This window comes from Coregonus clupeaformis, chromosome 14, assembly GCF_020615455.1.
Source record: "Coregonus clupeaformis isolate EN_2021a chromosome 14, ASM2061545v1, whole genome shotgun sequence".
Lineage (NCBI taxonomy): Eukaryota > Metazoa > Chordata > Actinopteri > Salmoniformes > Salmonidae > Coregonus > Coregonus clupeaformis.
Genome location: NC_059205.1, coordinates 33,901,524 through 33,922,704, shown reverse-complemented (window position 1 = coordinate 33,922,704; position 21,181 = coordinate 33,901,524). Strand labels below are relative to the sequence as shown.

Genomic DNA, 21,181 nt, shown 5'->3' with positions numbered 1-21,181 from the left:
CATCGCTAATGATATTGACAATATAAATATTCATGCAGAGGCACTATTTATTTATGCAGACTCAGACTACAGTCGCTATGATATAAACACACACGCACACGCACGCACTTACAATATATAAATCTATACTATGCATTTGTGCTTTAATTAAGCCATACATAGTCCACATTGGTCCAGTATACTAGGGAGACGAGTGTGTGTGTGTGTGTGCGTCTCTCTCTCGGTATGTGAGTGTGTGCGTGTCTCTCTATCTCTGTGTTCTCCGAAGAACACTTCAAACATGCCGTTTGTTATCCCAGAACTCTGTGCTATAAGGACGCATGTTACGGCTGTCTACTCTCTGAGGTCTGGATGCTCCCGAAAAGTTACCATGTGGGGCCGGGCTTCATTTGAATTTCTTAAAGGCTTAAAATAACTTTTCTCTTAATGTATGCACCGCCTGGGCTGAGGGGCTGAGGGCCGCAGGGAGGGGAATGAAAAGCAGCCACTAAAGGTGAGGTGTCTATCTGAGAGCACTTTGGGGTCGCTGCAGCTCTACCGCCTCTGATGGGAGCTCTACTGCAGCGCACGGGGTGCTTGGCAACATCAACATGTCCCAAAATCAGCTGGGAGAGCTGATATTAATTATTGAGCTGTATATGCCTGAGGTTCACTTAGCTACAGCAGACGGACGCCCAGATGGCTGCCACGTACGCTCCTGACCTGAGAAATAAAAGTTTACATCTGCAGCTAGCGCTTCACATCCAGAGGAACAGACAATCCCAGACTACTAATATCTCAGTGACAGCTGTCTGTGGAACACGACTCAACTAAACACAGTGTTGAACACAAAAATTAACATACTCACACTAATGAACAAACAAATAACGCTATAGCTATGATTATGGGTTATGGCCCACTTCTGAAAACAAATGATCAGAGTGTCACAAGGGCAAACACAGGGCTAGCTGGATGTTCTATTCACAACAGCCTCGTTTCATCCCAAGTTTAAGTACAACACAAGGATATCCAAAGCTGGAAATATATAACTGCTTCGTGCTTATAGGCTACAATGATTGCTGCTTTGATTGTGTTTTTGACATCTTTTTTGTGGAAAAAAGTAGGCAAGCAGACAGTAATTACACTACATGACCAAAAGTTTGTGGACACCTGTTTGGCAAACATCTCATTCCAAAATCATGGGCATTAACATGGAGTTGGTCCCACCTTAATGCTATGACAGCCTCCACTCTTCTGGGAAGGCTTTCCACTAGATGTTGGAACATTGCTGCGGGGAATTGCTTCCATTCAGCCACAAGGGCATTAGTGAGGACGGGCACTGATGTTGGGCGATTAGGCCTAACTTGCAGTCGGCGTTCCAATTCATCCTAAAGGTGTTCGATGGGGTTGAGGTTAGGGCTCTGTGCAGGCCAGTCAAGTTCTTCCACACCGATCTCGACAAACCATTTCTGTATGGACCTCGCTTTGTGCACGGGGGAATGCTGAAACAGGAAAGGGCCTGCCCCAAACTATTGCCACAAAGTTGGAAGCCCAGAATCGTCTAGAATGTCATTGTATGCTGTAGCATTAAGATTCCCCTTCACTGGAACTATGGGCATAGCCCGAACAATGAAAAACAGCCCCAGACATTATTCATCCTCCACCAAACTTTACAGTTGGCAATATGCAATTCGGGCAGGTAGCGTTCGCCTGGCATCCGCCAAACCAAGATTCGTCCGTTGGACTGCCAGATTGTGAAGCATGATTCATCACTCCACAGAACACATTTCCACTGCTCCAGAGTCCAATGGCGGCGAGCTTTACACCACTCCAGCCAACCCTTGGCATTGTGCATGGTGATCTTAGGCTTGTGTGCGGCTGCCATGGAAACCCATTTCATGAAGCTCCCGACTAATAATTATTGTGCTGACATTGGTCTCATTCTGTAAGCTTGTGTGGCCTACCACTTCGCGGCTGAGCCATTGTTGCTCTTAGACGTTTCCACTTCACAATAACAGCACTTACAGTTGACACGGGCAGCTATTGCAGTGTAGAAATTTGACAAACTGACTCTATGATGGTGCCACCTTGAAAGTCACTGAGATCTCAGTAAGGCCATTCTACTGCCAATGTTGGCTATGGAGATTGCATGGCTGTGTGCTCGATTTTATACACCTGTCAACAACGGGTGTAGCTGAAATAGCCGAATCCACTCATTTGAAGGGGTGTCCACATACTTTTGTATATCTAGTGTTGTTTTGTCTGGTTGCTCTGCATAGAAACATGTCAAACCAACAACAGTGGGTTATCATTATGTCTTGGACTGGGAGGCAGATAAATCACTACAGCAAAACAATATAGCCTCAAGACAGCATGTTTTCTCTCGCCTGCAAAAGTTGTTCCCTGGACATATTTTCATCTGGAGGATGGGTTGCAAATCCCACATCTACAGTGCCTTCAGAAACTATTCACACCCCTTGACTTTTTCCACATTTAGTTGTGTTACAGCCTGAATTTAAAATGGATTAAATATAGATTTTTTGGCGCTGGCCTACACAAAATAGCCCATAATGTCAAAGTGGAATAATGTATTTAGAAATGTTTACAAATTAATAAAATATGGAACATTGAAATGTCTTGAGTCAATAAGTATTCAACCCCTTTGTTATGGCAAGCCTAAATAAGTTCAGGAGTAAAAAAAATCTTAACAAGTAACATAATAAGTTGCATGGATTCACGCTGTGTGCAATAATAGTGTTTTACATGATTTTGAATGACTAGCTCATCTCTGTACCCCACAAATACAATTATCTGTAAGGTCCCTCAGTCGAGCAGTGAATTTCAAACACAGATTCAACCACAAAGACCAGGGAGGAATTCCAATGCCTTGCAAAGAAGGGCACCTATTGGTAGATCGGTAAAAATTACATTTTGGATGGTGTATCAATACACCCAGTCACTACAAAGAGACAGGTGTCCTTCCTAACTCAGTTGCCGGAGAGGAAGGAAACAGCTCAGGGATTTCACTATGAGGCCAATGGTGACTTTAAAACAGTTACAGAGTTTAATGGCTGTGATAGGAGAAAACTGAGGATGGATCAACAACATTGTAGTTACTCCACAATACTAACCTAATTGACAGAGCGAAAAGAAGGAAGCCTGCACATAATATGAATATTCCAAAACATGCATCCTGTCTGCAACAAGGCACTAAAGTAATACTGAAAAAAAAAATGGCTAAGCAATTAACTTTTTGTCCTGAATACAAAGTGTTATGGTTAGGGCAAATCCAATACAACACATTACTGAGTACCACTCTCCATATTTTCAAGCATAGTGGTGGCTGCATCATGTTATGGGTATGCTTGTAATCGTTAAGGACTGGGGAGTTTTTCAGGATAAAAAAGAAACAGAATGGAGCTAAGCACAAGCAAAATCCTAGAGGAAAACCTGGTTCAGTCTGCTTTCCACCAGGCACTGGGAGATTAATTCACCTTTCAGGAGGACAATAACCTAAAACGCAAGGCCAAATCTACACTGGGATGTTGTAAAAATCTATATAATCCATTTTGAATTCAGGCTGTAACATAACAAAATGTGGAATAAGTCAAGGGGTATGAATACTTTCTGAAGGCAATATACCTAGAGTACAGCACAGCACACCACGGAGGTGTCAGGTGAGCTCCTACTCCTCATATCACAATGTTTACATGTCTTTTGACCCCACTACAAACAAGACCAGAGGTGGCACCACAGGTCCCCGAGTGGTGTGGCGAAACAAACATTTCTGGTGCCCAGAGTTTTTCTTGATCTGGTAACATGGTTTAAAAAAACTCCTGGAAAAACTCCTGGCCTTGGGAAGGATGAAAACCCTGTCAAGCTGCAGCAGCCTTGTACTTGTTCATATTAATTATATTTTAAAGAAGGGGGGTTTCCTATACACAGACACAGAGAAAGCAACATGATTGGACAATAAAACTCACAGGGTTGAGCTTGCTTTATGCAAGTTTGCATCGTGTAGTCCTGCCCTATGCAACTGTAGGCCTAATAAAACATTACCTCACAGTCTATGTCAGCTATTGTGTTTATTGATTCATTCCAGTCTAGGTAGCCTAGTCAGCCCAAGTTTGTTTTGAGGTGCTTTTGATTTCATGTCAATGCTAATATGGCAAAAATTAGCTAGCGAGCTAACCAACAACTGTAATGACTTATTTGAGAGACAACAAGTGCTCATTGTGCAAATGTATTTATGTTTTCAATAAACATTGGAGACAAAATATATTTTACATGTTGTCAACAATCTAAGCCAACCCTATCTGTTTTGCCCCATAATTGTGCACGCGTCGGTTGTGTTGCTTAACAACCAACCCGCCTATGCAGCTGCTGTTGTTAGTAGCCTATAGTTGATTGGACTGAAAAGATCGCTAATGTTTAGGTGTATAGGCTGCTCCATTTCTGTAAGAGTTTGTCTGTCAGGAGTGTGTCTGTCGGAGTCATGTGTTATCACGCTTGCTAAATAAATACCGGAGGAAAGTGGAGAGCACGCCTTGAGCTATGTGTGTTGTGCCCGGCCTGTCCCACGCGACCTGCGATTTCCATGAATCTGATTGGTCAACACACACAAAAAGCCTGCAGCAGCACTTCGATGTGAAGGACAGAGAAATTGGTCACGAGTTGTCAAATCATGAGGCAAATTTTAATGATTAATTATTTAATTATTCAACTAAATCAAAAGTGGTATGGCGCTGCCACACCTAATTGAAAAGTGATGTGGCAAATGTTTTCTGGCGGCCCTGAACAAGACACAACAACACAACACAAGATGCATCAGCTTGGTACAGCTAGGGCATCAATGCATAACTCAGCATTCACCGGCATCATGCATAAGTGTACAATGAAAGCTGAAAGCATTGCAGGCAGAGTGCCTGTCGAGAGAGTGAAAGAGAGAGAGAAAGAGAGAGAGAGAGAGAGAGAGAGAGAGAGAGAGAGAGAGAGAGAGAGAGAGAGAGAGAGAGAGAGAGAGAGAGAGATAGACAGAGAGAGCAAGAAAGAGAGAGGGAACGATAGAGACAGGGAAAGAGAGGGAGAGCGAGTGAAACAACAAGTGTGTGCGAGAGAGAGAGAAAGAGAGAGAGAGAGAAAGAGAGAGGGCGCACGAGTGCAAGGAATACAACTTAGTGGTATTTTCTGGCTGTGTGAGTGGAGGCCGACTGAGAGAATGAGGCTGAGCAGGGCTGGAGCCGGTCTGGGCTGGGCGGCGGGGCGAAGGGGCCAAGGTCTCCTGGCTGTGGGGGATATTAAGCCCTCTGATTAGATCTCAGGGGCCTCCGCCATGGCAGACGTCTCCTTTACTACAGGCCCCAGCACAGGCCCCAGCTCATCTTTATTTTGGCAGGGTGGACGGTGCTCTCTGCAGGATATCTCTCTCTCCCTCTCTGCACATACAACACCAATGCTAAGCGGTTTGAGGGGAAAAGTTTATCCTGCTTTTTTTCTCCTTTTATTTTATGTATTTATCTATCTGTTTTATTTACGTCTCTGTTCGTTTCACACCCAGGAGTTCATGATAATATAGATTTAAATGTGCGTAAACAGGAGTCAGTGCTCTCAGACATGTTATTTGATTGTTGGTAATTAACTTCATTTTGTGATGTTTATTTTTTATATATATATTTTTTTGGGGGGATACAACAACCTAATTCTAAAATCGGAACGGAAGAGACTGGCAGTTCATAGAGGTAAGGAACTACAGAAACCAGCTAATTAATATACCTATTTGTCATAAACTTGCTATTGTCAGAAAAAGACAAAGAACATCCTGGAGTTTTGTGACTTTCAGTTACCTGCTGTGACATAAGGGGGGGAAACACATTCATCCTGAACACTTTCTTCTGTTTTCTTTCCCTTAACCCTCATAATATTCCCAATCACATTTTCTCTGGCAGCCCCTCGCAGCCGCTCCTAAGGGTGCAGGCAGAGCAGACACTTCTAGCTGCAGGCTCCCCCACTTCTGAAACCTGTCAAAGCTTTCCTGGGAGAGTCAGCCTCACTCTCTCTCGCTCTCATCATCCAGGGGCTTACGGACCTCTCTCCTCTCCTCTCCTTCCCTCTCCTCTCCTCTCCTCCACTCCCATTTACCCTCCTCCCGTTCCCCAGCTCTCTTTTCCTTTTCTCCCCTCCATTCATCCTTTCATCTTACATTCGCTGTACTGACGCTTTCCCCAAAGTTTTCTTCTTCGTCTTCCTTTCTGTCTATGTATTTCTTCCAGCTCCTGTATTTTCTGTCCATTCTGTCCGTTCTCTACAGCCACCAGACTCCAGTGTAATTAACTCAGAGGAACAACTGACAGTCTCTTGGACCCTCCCACATAGACATGGCTCACCGGGTAGACTGGAAATAGATCATTTGGATACAGACTTGTATCATTGAGTCATTTTAAGTTGGATAAATGTTTTCAAGGACAGACTGGGTCTCACAGACAAACCGCCTCCAACCCATTTCTCCCTATCCAGAGAATGCCTGAGAAGCCCAGTGTGCTCTAAATCTCAGTCTCCCTCCCTCCCTTTCAGTCTCTCCCTCCATACTCCCCATGGTCCACCACTTCCATCCTCCATCCATCCTCGTCCCCCGCCTCTGTGTGTCTGCTCTACCACCACTGTCCTGAGGGTGCTCTCTCTCTCTCTCTCTCTCTCTCTGCATCCCTTTCTCTCCTGCACCCGCCACCGGGATCGATATGGACTCAGAGGGAGAAGGGGCGACCTGTCTGTCAAAGCTGCAGGTGAAGAAAGGCTCATATGAAGAAAGAATGCTCTGTATATTAAACGGCACGACCCTGGTGGGGGGAGGAAGGGGGAAGGGAAATATCAATAAGCTCCTGCTAAAAGAGAGATAAAGCCAAACAGCTATGAGAGAAGAGGGGGATGAGAGGAGGGGTGGAGAAGACTGAGGAAAAGAGAGAGAAAGGACCTTGAGTGAGGATCTGTTGGACAATAGGACAAGAGAAGAGCTGTAGACCTAATGGAGAAGAGCGGTGCAGTAAAAAGATGAAACCAGTAAAACGATGAGATGTCCAAAATATTAAATGATGAAATTAAATGAAGTTTACATACACTTAGGTTGGAGTCATTAAAACTCGTTTTTCAACCACTCCACAAATTTATTTTAAACAAACTATTGTTTTGGCAAGTCGGTTAGGACATCTGATTTGTGCATGACACAAGTAATTTTTCCAACAATTGTTTACAGGCAGATTATTTCACTTATAATTCACTGTATCATAATTCATGTGGGTCAGAAGTTTACATACACTAAACTGACTGTGCCTTTAAACAGCTTGGACATTTCCAGAAAATTCATTTGAGTCAATTGGAGGTGTACCTGTGGATGTATTTCAAAGCCTACCTTCAAACTCAGTGCCTCTTTGCTTGACATCATGGGAAAATCAAAAGAAATCAGCTAAGACCTTAGAATAGAAATTGTAGACCTCCACAAGTCTGGTTCATCATTTGGAGCAATTTCCAAACGCCTGAAGGTACCACGTTCATCTGTACAAACAATAGTAGGCAAGTATAAACACCATGGGACCACACAGCCGTCATACTGCTCAGGAAGAAGACGCGTTCTGTCTCCTAGAGATGAACGTACTTTGGTGAGAAAAGTGCAAATCAATCCCAGAACAACAGCAAAGGAACTTGTGAAGATGCTGGAGGAAACAGGTACAAAAGTATCTATTTCCACAGTAAAACGAGTCCTATATCGACATAACCTGAACGGCCAATCAGCAAGGAAGAAGCCACTGCTCCAAAACCGCCATAGAAAAGCCAGACTACGGTTTGCAACTGCACATGGGGACAAAGGTCGTACTTTTTGGAGAAATGTCCTCTGGTCTGATGAAACAAAAATATAACTGTTTGGCCATAATGACCATCGTTATGTTTGGAGGAAAAAGGGGAAGGCTTGCAAGCCGAAGAACACCATTCCAACCGTGAAGCACAGGGGTGGCATCATCATGCTGTGGGGGTGCTTTGCTGCAGGAGGGACTGGTGCACTTCACAAAATAGATGGCATCATGAGGAAGGAAAATTATGTGGATATATTGAAGCAACATCTCAAGACATCAGTCAGGAAGTTAAAGCTTGGTCGCAAATGGGTCTTCCAAATGGACAATGACCCCAAGCATACTTCCAAAGTTGTGGCAAAATGGCTTAAGGACAACAAAGTCAAGGTATTGGAGTGGCCATCACAAAGCCCTGACCTCAATCCTATAGAACATTTGTGGGCAGAACTGAAAAAGCGTGTGCGAGCAAGGAGGCCTACAAACCTGACTCAGTTACACCAGCTCTGTCAGGAGGAATGGGCCAAAATTCACCCAACTTATTGTGGGAAGCTTGTGGAAGGCTACCCGAAACGTTTGACCCAAGTTAAACAATTTAAAGACAATGCTACCAAATACTAATTGAGTGTATGTAAACTTCTGACCCACTGGGAATGTGATGAAAGAAATAAAAGGTGAAATAAATAATTCTCTCTACTATTATTCTGATATTTCACATTCTTAAAATAAAGCTGGATCCTAACTGAACTAAAACAGGGACTTTTTACTAGGATTAAATGTCAGGAATTGTGAAAAACTGAGTTTAAATGTATTTGGCTAAGGTGTATGTAAACTTCCGACTTCAACTGTATATAAAAATGAGTGAAGTTAGTAAAGAGCTGAGGAATGGAAAATGGTGAAAAGAAAGAGTATAGCTAAAGAGCTGAGAGAATGGGGAAAGAAAGAGTGGCGAGGAGCTGGAAGACAAGTTAACGACTTTGCAGATTTCATTATAGAGATAGTTAACCCTGTTGATACTAAAGGAGGGCGTTATCCTCTCCGGAGGAGTCCTGCATCGTCCTTCCACCTCCTCGCACACAGACAGATGAGATCATTACAGCTATCAGCACCACCGACATCCACAATTAGCACTTCACTCTCCCTCCGTCACCTCTCTCTCTCTCTCTCTCTCTCTCTCTCTCTCTCTCTCTCTCTCTCTCTCTCTCTCTCTCTCTCTCTCTCTCTGTGTTTCTGCTCATGACAGTCTGTAGCTCTTGATATGGAGGCAATTTGAGTAAATAAAAAGGTGCACGCAGTAAATTGCTCTCAGCTTTGGCTGACCTGCCTCTCTGACCTTTCCCCACTCATTTAGAAAACCATTTGCCATTTCAGACAAACAATGAGGTTTATGGAAATATGGCGCGTGCATGCACGCACACACACACACACACACACGCACACACACACACGGACACACACCCAAACACAAACACACGCACTCACCTGTGAAGCAGACAGGACACTTGAAGGTGCCGCCCATGCCCTCAAAGCTGTGCTCGATCAGGTGGCATTGGAGTTTGGCTGGCGAGTCGAAAGACTGACTGCAGAGCTTACACTCATGGTTCAGACCCTCTTCTATGGAGAAAGAAACAAGAGAACACACAAAATAAGGCAGTTAGAAGAGTGAATAATCAGAGCACAAACAGCAGAGAGAGATCCAGAGTCTATTCTTTTTCTCCTCCTTCCCAATTTAATTTAGCTTCAACACATTTGTGTCAAAGGCTCCTGCCTGTGACTTTCATGGCTCGTACAAGAAGCAATATAATGTGTGATCTAGACCCATCAGGCATAAATTGGACAGTCAGTGGGGGGCCTAATTGCACAGGCGAGGTCTTGCACTTTGAACATGGCAAGCATGGCTCTTTTTGATTGGCTTACACACAAATTAATTTCTGGCTGACTTGGTGTGGGCAAATGAATGTGTAGTGCAGCGCTAGGTAGATATGGAAAAATGAAATGCATGAAGAGGCATATAGGCTAAATTACAGATTAAGTGGCAAATGTAAGAATAGCCAAGCGTGGGAACAGACTAATTTCCTCATCAAAATCTAATAATAAACAATATGAGTAGCATTCAATCAGTGGTCATTACAGACATGTCAACATATCAACCTTTGAATACTTCCCTTCATTATCACCATGGCAACCCACTATGTAACTATCGACGGCATTATTCTCATTATTGTGGATGAGTAGAATAAAAATCTATTAAAATCAGTTTTTGTCCACTTAGATTTGTCTCCAACTCTCCTAGAATAAAAATCTCCCATATTTGTCATAACTAATACATAAGTTATAACTAATGCGTAAAGTGAGATATTGCCCATGACAACGGCCAAAACATGTGTGAGTGAGTATCCATTCCCCCATCACGTTAGAATGTGTGACACGTCTTCCTACAGACATTAGATTACCTTGGACAGTCGAGGCTGTTGATAGCTGAAATAAATGCTGTTGGTTCAGACACTGAACCTGCCCTACTGCTCATTTGCTGCACAACGATCCGCTGACTCAGACTTCCACAGAGCCAATCGGAGCGGAGCTGCCCATCTCCTGAACTGCACATCAATAAAAACCCTGTGCACTCTCCATGGGGTTGGGCCTGTGCTCTGTCAAATTCCCCCTGTCCCGTGAAGTATGGGTCCAGGCATGGGGCCAGCGAGAGGGGGGTGGGGGGTATGGGGAGGAGGGTCTCAGGGGGCCCAACCAGGGTCGGGGCTCATCCTTCAGTCTCTACAGCCCAATGCACACAACATGGGCCCAGGGTGCCAGACGTGCAAACACACAATCCACCAGCTGTGGCCATACCAGGCCCTGGAGGATCAGAGCGGAGTGTTACCGAATGGGCCTTGGGCAAATCTGGCAACCTGACTCACAGATCTGGCAACGCAACTCACCTAAACAACAATGGCCTGCGATGAACGGGAACAGATTCACCCCAGATCCACCTAGATGCCCGTGTTTTAAAACCCCAGCCCACACCCTGCCAGTGACTTTCCCATTTGTACTTTTATGGTCAATTGTTGTTCCACTGCTCAAAGCACACATTAAATAACATGGGCTGGTTCACTCCACTAACAATATTTGGCAAAATGATGACAATCTACTAATTTCTGAAACCTACAGTCGATTACAACAAACTTGACAAAGTAATGTTAATAAACAAATGAATTGGTTTAAACCTTTACAAGGGAGGTGGAGTCACGTCATAAGGGTGTTACAGTAACAAAGAAATGAAGCTGTTCATCTGTTTTGGTGACTAGCCTATTCTATACATCAAGACTGCACTAGAGCATAGAGTGAAAAATACAACCCAATGACCTGGGCTGTTCTAGAAAAGAGGGGAACACGTCTCCCAGGCAACATGGTGAGTCTACTCATGTATTACATACAGAGTATGTTTGTGCTCTATGTCACCACATGTTCCTGTAGGCCTGCCCTCTTCTCCTTATAACCTAACCATCTGGCCCTGTAAAGCAGATGAGGAAATTCTACTAAGGCCTCAAAACAAACATTTAAAGCTGGCCATGTCTGGATGAGCTATTGTCTTACAGTGTGTGTCTGGCTCAGTGGCTTAGGTTTGGATGGAAAGATACAAATAACAATCAGAGGAGATGATCATGTCACTTGTGATCATGCCCTCCCTTTTGAAAGATGAGACACGCTGTGTATGTGTGTGCGTGTGCGTGCGTGCATCATTTGTGCACGTGGTTAAGATAGCGATAGAGTTAGAGTTGGATCACTATCCGCTTTGATCCGCATTCAACGTGGCTCTGTGTGTGTGTGTATTCAGAGCGCTCCATGCCTGTGCCCATATGTGCAGCCATGGTTTGACCCTGGAGCACACTCCTGTCCCTTCAGAGACCTGGCCTGCCTCATTATGCAGATAACTCTGCACCTGCCCAACTGTCTGACATTGGGTGCATGTGTGTTTGTGTGAGTGAGTGTGAGTGTGAGTGTGAGTGTGAGTGTGAGTGTGAGTGTGAGTGTGAGTGTGTGTGTGTGTGTGTGTGTGTGTGTGTGTGTGTGTGTGTGTGTGTGTGTGAGAGAGAGAGAGAGAGAGAGAGAGGGAGAGAGAGAGAGAGAGCTGTGCATATGTCTGTGAATCTAAGACGTGTTTGTTTGTTAGTATGATAATTATTCACTACTGTGTATGTGTGTATGTGTGTATGTGTGGAGTGTACAAGTCTGTTCTGCACTGACAGTCCCCATAATGTTACTGTGTATGGGGGGACGGGTTTGTATGCGGCAGGAGAGCAGGAGTTGGATCACACTGGCATCCTGTTCCTTAGTGAGAGTCAGGGGAAGAAGTCAGCCAGCACGCCCCTATAGCTCCCTCATCGGCGTGAGGTCACTTCCTGTCGCTCCCCTGGCCTCCCCCAGGACTGTCCAATCAGCACGGAGCATTCAGTAGCCCCCAACCCGGCCCCTCTGCACCGACTGGAGCAGACTCTGGATATAGTCACAGAGCCACTGGGGACTAGCAACTCTCTCTTTCTCTCGCCCTCCCTCTCTCTGTCTCTCCCCCTCCTTCCACCTCCCTCTCCCTCCATTCTCCTGAGTGTACCTCCCTCCACTGCCACCACCCTGTCCCCCTGCACTCATAAGAGAAATCCTTTAGATGAGAGCTGCTCTGTTCCTGCTCCTCTAAGCAAAGTAAGCCTATCTGCATATCTACAGGGCCTGGTGGCACTCCTAAGGCTCATGGTTTATGTATTTCACAGCTCCTTAATACACAAATGCCTAATATCTCTCCCATGTGGAAGTAGGGAGACGGAGGAGGAAAACTATATCTAAAAAAGGACAGTCTATTATTTATTCTTCTTGTGTTTAGTCTTTAGCAACCAGGCTGAAGTTCATGTTCTGTTGAAGGTTGTTTGGTTGTTTGGGACACTGGGGTTTGTTTTCTTTCTGTCTTGTCTGGCTGTCCAAGTTGTGTTGCTTACACCACTTATACATGAATGATAGTACAGCTTTGGTACATTTAAGAACTTGACAAAAAAACATTATTTTCTCGGAATTTCATTACTTTAACAGAAAGTTTCCTTAAAGTTCAAACATGGTTACGTTTCATTTCACAGCTCCTTGTGATATTGAAACAATGTTGCAAATGTCGGAGAGACAGACGGCAAGGTTAAGACAAATCTCCGCTGTTGAAAACCAAATGCTAGTCTAAAGGAAATGGGAGATAATGTCTAGATTCTTTTTACAGTGTAGATCTGGTATATAAATTGCCTGGCTGGGCTGATGAGACAATGGATTGCACAGTCAGATGGAATAGTGAATAGGCATTTCAACTTCATAGCCTTAGCTGGTGGTAACTTGTGGAATTGACACTGGCTGGAACACGGTTTTAACCAATCAGCATCCAGGATTAGACCCACTCGTTATAAAATGTACTATAGGTCACAGAAAACAAACAGGATACATCTGAGGAAATCGCCTGTTATAAAATAACATTACCATTTCCATTTTAGTCATTCAGCAGACGCTCTTATCCAGAGCAACTTACAATTGGTCTCCCGAGTGGCGCAGTGGTCTAAGGCACTGCATCGCAGTGCTAGCTGTGCCACTAGAGATCCTGGTTCGAATCCAGGCTCTGTCGTAGCCAGCCGTGACCGGGAGACCCATGGGGCGGCGCGCAAGTCGTCCAGGGTAGGGGAGTTGGTAGAGCTCAGTTGGTAGAGCATGGCGTTTGCAACGCCAGGGTTGTGGGTTCGATTCCCACGGGGGGCCAGTATGAAAATATATATATAATAATAATAATAATAATAATAATGTATGCACTCACTAACTATAAGAGCGTCTGCTAAATGACGTAAATGTAATTAGTGCATTCATCTTAAGATAGCTAGGTGAGACAACAACATATCATAATCGTAGCTCAGTTGGTAGAGCATGGTGTTTGCAACGCCGGGGTTGTGGGTTCGTTTCCCACGGGGGGCCAGTATGAAAAATGTATGCACTCACTAACTGTAAGTCGCTCTGGATAAGAGCGTCTGCTAAATGACGTAAATGTAGCAAGTGCAGTGGGGAAAAAAAGTATTTAGTCAGCCACCAATTGTGCAAGTTCTCCCACTTAAAAAGATGAGAGAGGCCTGTAATTTTCATTATAGGTACACGTCAACTATGACAGACAAATTGAGAAAAGAAAATCCAGAAAATCACATTGTAGGATTTTTATTGAATTTATTTGCAAATTATGGTGGAAAATAAGTATTTGGTCACCTACAAACAAGCAAGATTTCTGGCTCTCACAGACCTGTAACTTCTTCTTTAAGAGGCTCCTCTGTCCTCCACTCGTTACCTGTATTAATGGCACCTGTTTGAACTTGTTATCAGTATAAAAGACACCTGTCCACAACCTCAAACAGTCACACTCCAAACTCCACTATGGCCAAGACCAAAGAGCTGTCAAAGGACACCAGAAACAAAATTGTAGACCTGCACCAGGCTGGGAAGACTGAATCTGCAATAGGTAAGCAGCTTGGTTTGAAGAAATCAACTGTGGGAGCAATTATTAGGAAATGGAAGACATACAAGACCACTGATAATCTCCCTCGATCTGGGGCTCCACGCAAGATCTCACCCCAAAATGATCACACGAACGGTGAGCAAAAATCCCAGAACCACACGGGGGGACCTAGTGAATGACCTGCAGAGAGCTGGGACCAAAGTAACAAAGCCTACCATCAGTAACACACTACGCCGCCAGGGACTCAAATCCTGCAGTGCCAGACGTGTCCCCCTGCTTAAGCCAGTACATGTCCAGGCCCGTCTGAAATTTGCTAGAGTTCATTTGGATGATCCAGAAGAGGATTGGGAGAATGTCATATGGTCAGATGAAACCAAAATAGAACTCTTTGGTAAAAACTCAACTCGTCGTGTTTGGAGGACAAAGAATGCTGAGTTGCATCCAAAGAACACCATACCTACTGTGAAGCATGGGGGTGGAAACATCATGATTTGATGCTGTTTTTCTGCAAAGGGACCAGGACGACTGATCCGTGTAAAGGAAAGAATGAATGGGGCCATGTATCGTGAGATTTTGAGTGAAAACCTCCTTCCATCAGCAAGGGCATTGAAGATGAAACGTGGCTGGGTCTTTCAGCATGACAATGATCCCAAACACACTGCCCGGGCAACGAAGGAGTGGCTTCGTGAGAAGCATTTCAAGGTCCTGGAGTGGCCTAGCCAGTCTCCAGATCTCAACCCCATAGAAAATCTTTGGAGGGAGTTGAAAGTCCGTGTTGCCCAGCGACAGCCCCAAAACATCACTGCTCTAGAGGAGATCTGCATGGAGGAATGGGCCAAAATACCAGCAACAGTGTGTGAAAACCTTGTGAAGACTTACAGAAAACGTTTGACCTGTGTCATTGCCAACAAAGGGTATATAACAAAGTATTGAGAAACTTTTGTTATTGACCAAATACTTATTTTCCACCATAATTTGCAAATAAATTCATTAAAAATCCTACAATGTGATTTTCTGGATTTTTTTTCTCATTTTGTCTGTCATAGTTGACGTGTACCTATGATGAAAATTACAGGCCTCTCTCATCTTTTTAAGTGGGAGAACTTGCACAATTGGTGGCTGACTAAATCCCTTTTTCCCCACTGTATAGTCTCCCTCAATAAAGTAGTTATCAGCAAAGTCAGTGGTAGTAGGAAAACACTGGGGGGCGCCGTGGGATTTATTGAGATAGAGTTCAGACGTTTTCGGAAGATGGGCAGGGACTCCGCTGTCCTGATGTAAGGAAGAAGCTTGTTCCACTATTGGGGTGCCAGGACAGAGTAGGCCACAAAATCCAGACTAGGCCACAGCTGTTTCTGTTTCTGAAAGACTCAGTCACATATCCTCCATTCAAACATCTTTCAACCTACAAACTCAGAATTTATACTTGTGACTGTTATACTTTTTGAAATTGACAGAAGGCAAGATAAGGATATAATTTGGGTTTTGAGAAGACATACTATTATATAGAGTAAAGCTATAGGGTTGTGTATGGTAAAATAGTAGAGTAGACAGCTCAGGGCCTGTAAACAGTAGGTGGGTTTACTTGGCTCTACCTCTCCACGGGAAAATCCGAGTGATTAAGGCCCAGGGAATTATGGGTGAATACAAATCGACTCCACCTCTCTGCGCGGTGGTGTGTGTGTGTGTGTTCTCTGGAGATATAGAACCACTTCTCACGTGGAACTCGGTTCATTTTAGAGATACTACAAGGCCCATTAGAGCATTGAGAAGAGGAAGTGGGCGGGGATGTAGATGTAGCTGGTAGGTGGGAGCTAGCTGCCACACGGGAACCAGGCTCCCACTGGACCTAGGCTGATTGGAGAACTGGCGCCTGGAGGCGAACATAACTAATATCTATCTCCTGCCTTCTCAGTTTAAAGAGGAGGACATGCAATTATTTACAACATTATAGAAAAAACCCTATAGGAAAGCTATCTAATCCTGGAAATCACCCTCATTACTATACAAGCATGATGATAACGATGGCCTAACCCAGTCAAATGCTAGCTAATTACCTCATTAGGACTGATACAATTACCTTTATACCAGATATACAGTGGGGGAAAAAAGTATTTAGTCAGCCACAAATTGTGCAAGTTCTCCCACTTAAAAAGATGAGAGAGGCCTGTAATTTTCATCATAGGTACACGTCAACTATGACAGACAAATTGAGGAAAAAAAATCCAGAAAATCACATTGTAGGATTTTTAATGAATTTATTTGCAAATTATGGTGGAAAATAAGTATTTGGTCACCTACAAACAAGCAAGATTTCTGGCTCTCACAGACCTGTAACTTCTTCTTTAAGATACTCCTCTGTCCTCCACTCGTTACCTGTATTAATGGCACCTGTTTGAACTTGTTATCAGTATAAAAGACACCTGTCCACAACCTCAAACAGTCACACTCCAAACTCCACTATGGCCAAGACCAAAGAGCTGTCAAAGGACACCAGAAACAAAATTGTAGACCTGCACCAGGCTGGGAAGACTGAATCTGCAATAGGTAAGCAGCTTGGTTTGAAGAAATCAACTGTGGGAGCAATTATTAGGAAATGGAAGACATACAAGACCACTGATAATCTCCCTCGATCTGGGGCTCCACGCAAGATCTCACCCCGTGGGGTCAAAATGATCACAAGAACGGTGAGCAAAAATCCCAGAACCACACGGGGGACCTAGTGAATGACCTGCAGAGAGCTGGGACCAAAGTAACAAAGCCTACCATCAGTAACACACTACACCGCCAGGGACTCAAATCCTGCAGTGCCAGATGTGTCCCCCTGCTTAAGCCAGTACATGTCCAGGCCCGTCTGAAGTTTGCTAGAGTGCATTTGGATGATCCAGAAGAGGATTGGGAGAATGTCATATGGTCAGATGAAACCAAAATAGAACTTTTTGGTAAAAACTCAACTCGTCGTGTTTGGAGGACAAAGAATGCTGAGTTGCATCCAAAGAACACCATACCTACTGTGAAGCATGGGGGTGGATACATCATGCTTTGGGGCTGTTTTTCTGCAAAGGGACCAGGACGACTGATCCGTGTAAAGGAAAGAATGAATGTGGCCATGTATCGTGAGATTTTTAGTGAAAACCTCCTTCCATCAGCAAGGGCATTGAAGATGAAACGTGGCTGGGTCTTTCAGCATGACAATGATCCCAAACACACCGCCCGGGCAACGAAGGAGTGGCTTCGTAAGAAGCATTTCAAGGTCCTGGAGTGGCCTAGTCAGTCTCCAGATCTCAACCCCATAGAAAATCTTTGGAGGGAGTTGAAAGTCCGTGTTGCCCAGCGACAGCCCCAAAACGTCACTGCTCTAGAGGAGATCTGCATGGAGGAATGGGCCAAAATACCAGCAACAGTGTGTGAAAACCTTGTGAAGACTTACAGAAAACGTTTGACCTGTGTCATTGCCATCAAAGGGTATATAACAAAGTATTGAGAAACTTTTGTTATTGACCAAATACTTATTTTCCACCATAATTTGCAAATAAATTCATTAAAAATCCTACAATGTGATTTTCTGGAATTTTTGTTCTCATTTTGTCTGTCATAGTTGACGTGTACCTATGATGAAAATTACAGGCCTCTCTCATCTTTTTAAGTGGGAGAACTTGCACAATTGGTGGCTGACTAAATACTTTTTTCCCCCACTGTATGAGGGAAAAAAGAATAATACAGGAGAGATGTGTAGCGGAAAAGAGTACCCACTCATGACAAAACAGAGAATCATGGAATCTGGAGGATTGCGAGGAGAGAACAAGGAGAGAGAACCAAGGCACCACAGACAGACAGAGAAACAGACCCCATGTCAGGTTCCCAAGTTTGTGCCATTTCTGGGTAACGTTTATGCCAACCCTCCAGAGGGAACCGAACCAAGGGGTGAGGTTGTCGGGTGTGACATGTCAGTGGTGGAGACTACCCTTACGAGCAAGTTAGCGTGCGGGCGGCAGTGGGGGGGGGGGGATAATACAAATCTGTGTCCCAACTGGCACCCTATTGCCTTTATAGTGCACTACTTTTAAACCAGGGCCCATATCGCTCTGGTTAAAAGTAGTGCACTATAAAGGGAATAGGGTGCCATTTGAGACACAGCCTAAGTCTCTGGGAGAGTGTCAGGTCTGATGCTGGCTGAATCTGAACCTGAACGTACGCCAATGCACGGTGCACAGTGCACGTTGTAGGTGCTAAACAGAGCACATCTAGTCTCCACTTCCTCTCTCTCTACACCGCCTACATTAAATGCCTCGTACCATCCCATGGCGGCCGCGGTGGCTGGGTCCAGGCACATACTGACTGCCAAATTGACAGGGTTTTGGTGTCGAGATAAAAATGCATAACGCCTGAAGACACGGTAGCAAAGGTGTAGCCTGGTAATGGGTATTGCACAGGTTATGCACAGACTACTACAATGCATACAAAGACATGCTAAAATCAATCAATAGTCAGAAGACATTGGGCATATGGCATTTTCTCTCTAGCTAATCAGTATTCAGCTGAAGTTAAGGATGCTGCTGTAGGGAAGTCTATACTACACTCACAGTAAAACCAGAGAAAAAGAGCTGGTGTTTACACGCTACTTGGGGGCTATACAATATACTTTGTTGCTAAATAGCGACAGTTTAACCATAATTCCTAAAGCAAGAAAGACACACAGGTTATAACTTGGTCAAATTAATAGCTGGTAGGTCATTGGGGCTGCAGTTCACTGAAAACCCCCACAAAACCCCCCACCACAGCAAAGGGGAGAGCAGAGCAAAAGACTTGTTAACGAATTATGTGTAGGCACTGCAGCTTGAGGCTAGGTATGGAGGTCCGTCAGGGACAAACAGTGCAGGCTAGCTGCTGAGATGGATGGCAGTGGAGCACTAGACACCCTGCAGCCACACAAACACCATTCTGCAGTCAACTGCTCTCTTTTACTTCATCCAGGCCCCATTCTAAACTGCTGGGCCTTTTTCTTTTTAGGAGAAAATAAAGGTCAAATGGACTATAGCCTAACAAGGCTCTGACTCTGAAGAGAGAAAAACACAGAAGCGAATCAGACAAAAAACTAACAGGCAAAGAAGAGCAAGCGAGGGAGGGAGAGGGGGGACGAATCTAACAAGAATCTCTCTTTCTACCCATGAAAAGAGTGAGTGGCCTGAATGTAAAAAGTTAATTACAACACACATGCAAGAGCCTTTCTTCGCTTGCCTCATTGTGGCAGCAGCGTTGTGCAGGCTGAGGGGCGTGTGGCTCTATGGGGTCCGTACGCGGCCCATCCACACAAAGGAACGGGAGAGGAGAGAGTACTGGAGAGAGGGGCTGGAGAGATGGAGAGAGGCCCCTTGGCTGGGCTCGTGGCATGGAGCACTGTACAATTAGCCAGCCCCTGCGTTTCTGCCGGCTTATAATTATCAGTGCTCTCCTTAATTGACTCCCTTAGCCTGGTGCAGAGGGACCAACCCCCACCCCCCCCTCCCTCCTCTACACCCCCCTCTACCCCTGCGCTTAGTGCAGACCACAGAGCACCGAGCACCATGCCGGGCTCTCCAAAGTCATTTAGAAAAGCGCTCATATTTTCGACACAAAAAAGAGAGGGGAACATTTGGTGAGAGAGAATTCATCATCAGGTGTCTAGAGGTTTTCCTTAATAGAAAAAGCGAGTCCCACTGAGCACGCTCCGTGTAGCGGCCAGCCACGCATGCTCGGGACCAGCAAGCCACCGTTCGCAGCGGGTCCGCAAGACATTAGCATAATTTTATATAACACAGGCGCCTGCGCTGGAAATTTAATACATCTCAGCAAATACGAGACAGGCGTTTTGCATAATACTTTTTTTTCTTACTCTGTGAGAGACATACTCTCTCGCTACCTAACCTGTCTCTAGTCTAGTCTATTCTCTATCCTGTCCTCTTTCTCTCTCTCCCTGGCTCCCTTTCTCTCGCCCCATGGTGCTGTTCTCACTAGGAGAGGGGAAGTTCATTACCTCAGCTAAATCAGAATTAGTCCCTTCATTTTGACGGGGCGAACTTCATTAGAAAGGCCCTCCCTTAATCCAGCCGGGAGGACTGATGAATCTACATGGGGCCCATAATTTGCTTCACACAGCATATTCAGCTACTTCCTCCTCCTTTCCTTTCCCCTTTAATTTTGCCTTATGTATTTGCGGTTACATTTTCATTAGATCAAGAGAAACCTGAGAGAGGAAAACACCTGGATATAATTAAGTAATGGGAGCAGAGAGGGTGTAAAGAGAGAGGGAGTTATGCTGTTTGGAACGTCCCATCTCCCCAACAGACCTTGGAGCCTCTGGGGCTGAACTGCTACAGAATGGCTGGGTTATTTGGCGGACACTCAAATATAGAACCGACAGTGGACTCAGTCTGAGAGTTTAAATATGATCTAATAGCCTACAAGGCCAAGTACATTTGAGAAAGAAAGAGAGAGAGATATTGGGGAGACGGAGAGAGAGAGATAGAAGGAGAGAGAGAGTAAAACAATTATGTCACTATGTGTTTTTGGGTGAAAGAGAAACACGACATCCACTACAGCAGTTCACCAGAATCAACCCAATACCCTAACATCCAGAGATGTGGATGAGGTTGGACAGGCCCTGACTAGCATCCACTGTGTCATCACTGTGCCTGGTGCCTGGTGTCAGGCAGATGTGCTGCTTGGCATGGCAGCTACTCTCTCTACGCTCCCCACCCACCCCATAAAAACAGAAAGCCCACTGACTCCTTCTCTCCCCCTTCCTCCTCCCCCTTCTCCACCCTCCCAAAAAGCCCACTGACTTCAGGGTGGCGCTGAGATGAGTCTCAACCCC

General features: G+C 44.8%; 1 protein-coding gene across 5 annotated transcripts in view; it reads right to left on the bottom strand.

The window, feature by feature from the left end:
- LOC121580993 (zinc finger protein 521) overlaps nt 1-21,181 on the bottom strand; it is a 152,573-nt gene that overhangs the window by 30,603 nt on the left and 100,789 nt on the right. For all 5 annotated transcript variants that reach the window (XM_041896260.2, XM_041896261.2, XM_041896257.2 and 2 more), the window contains one exon: nt 9,297-9,428. In XM_041896260.2, coding sequence (XP_041752194.1) covers nt 9,297-9,428 — 132 coding nt within the window. The remainder of the gene's footprint in view (nt 1-9,296; nt 9,429-21,181) is intronic.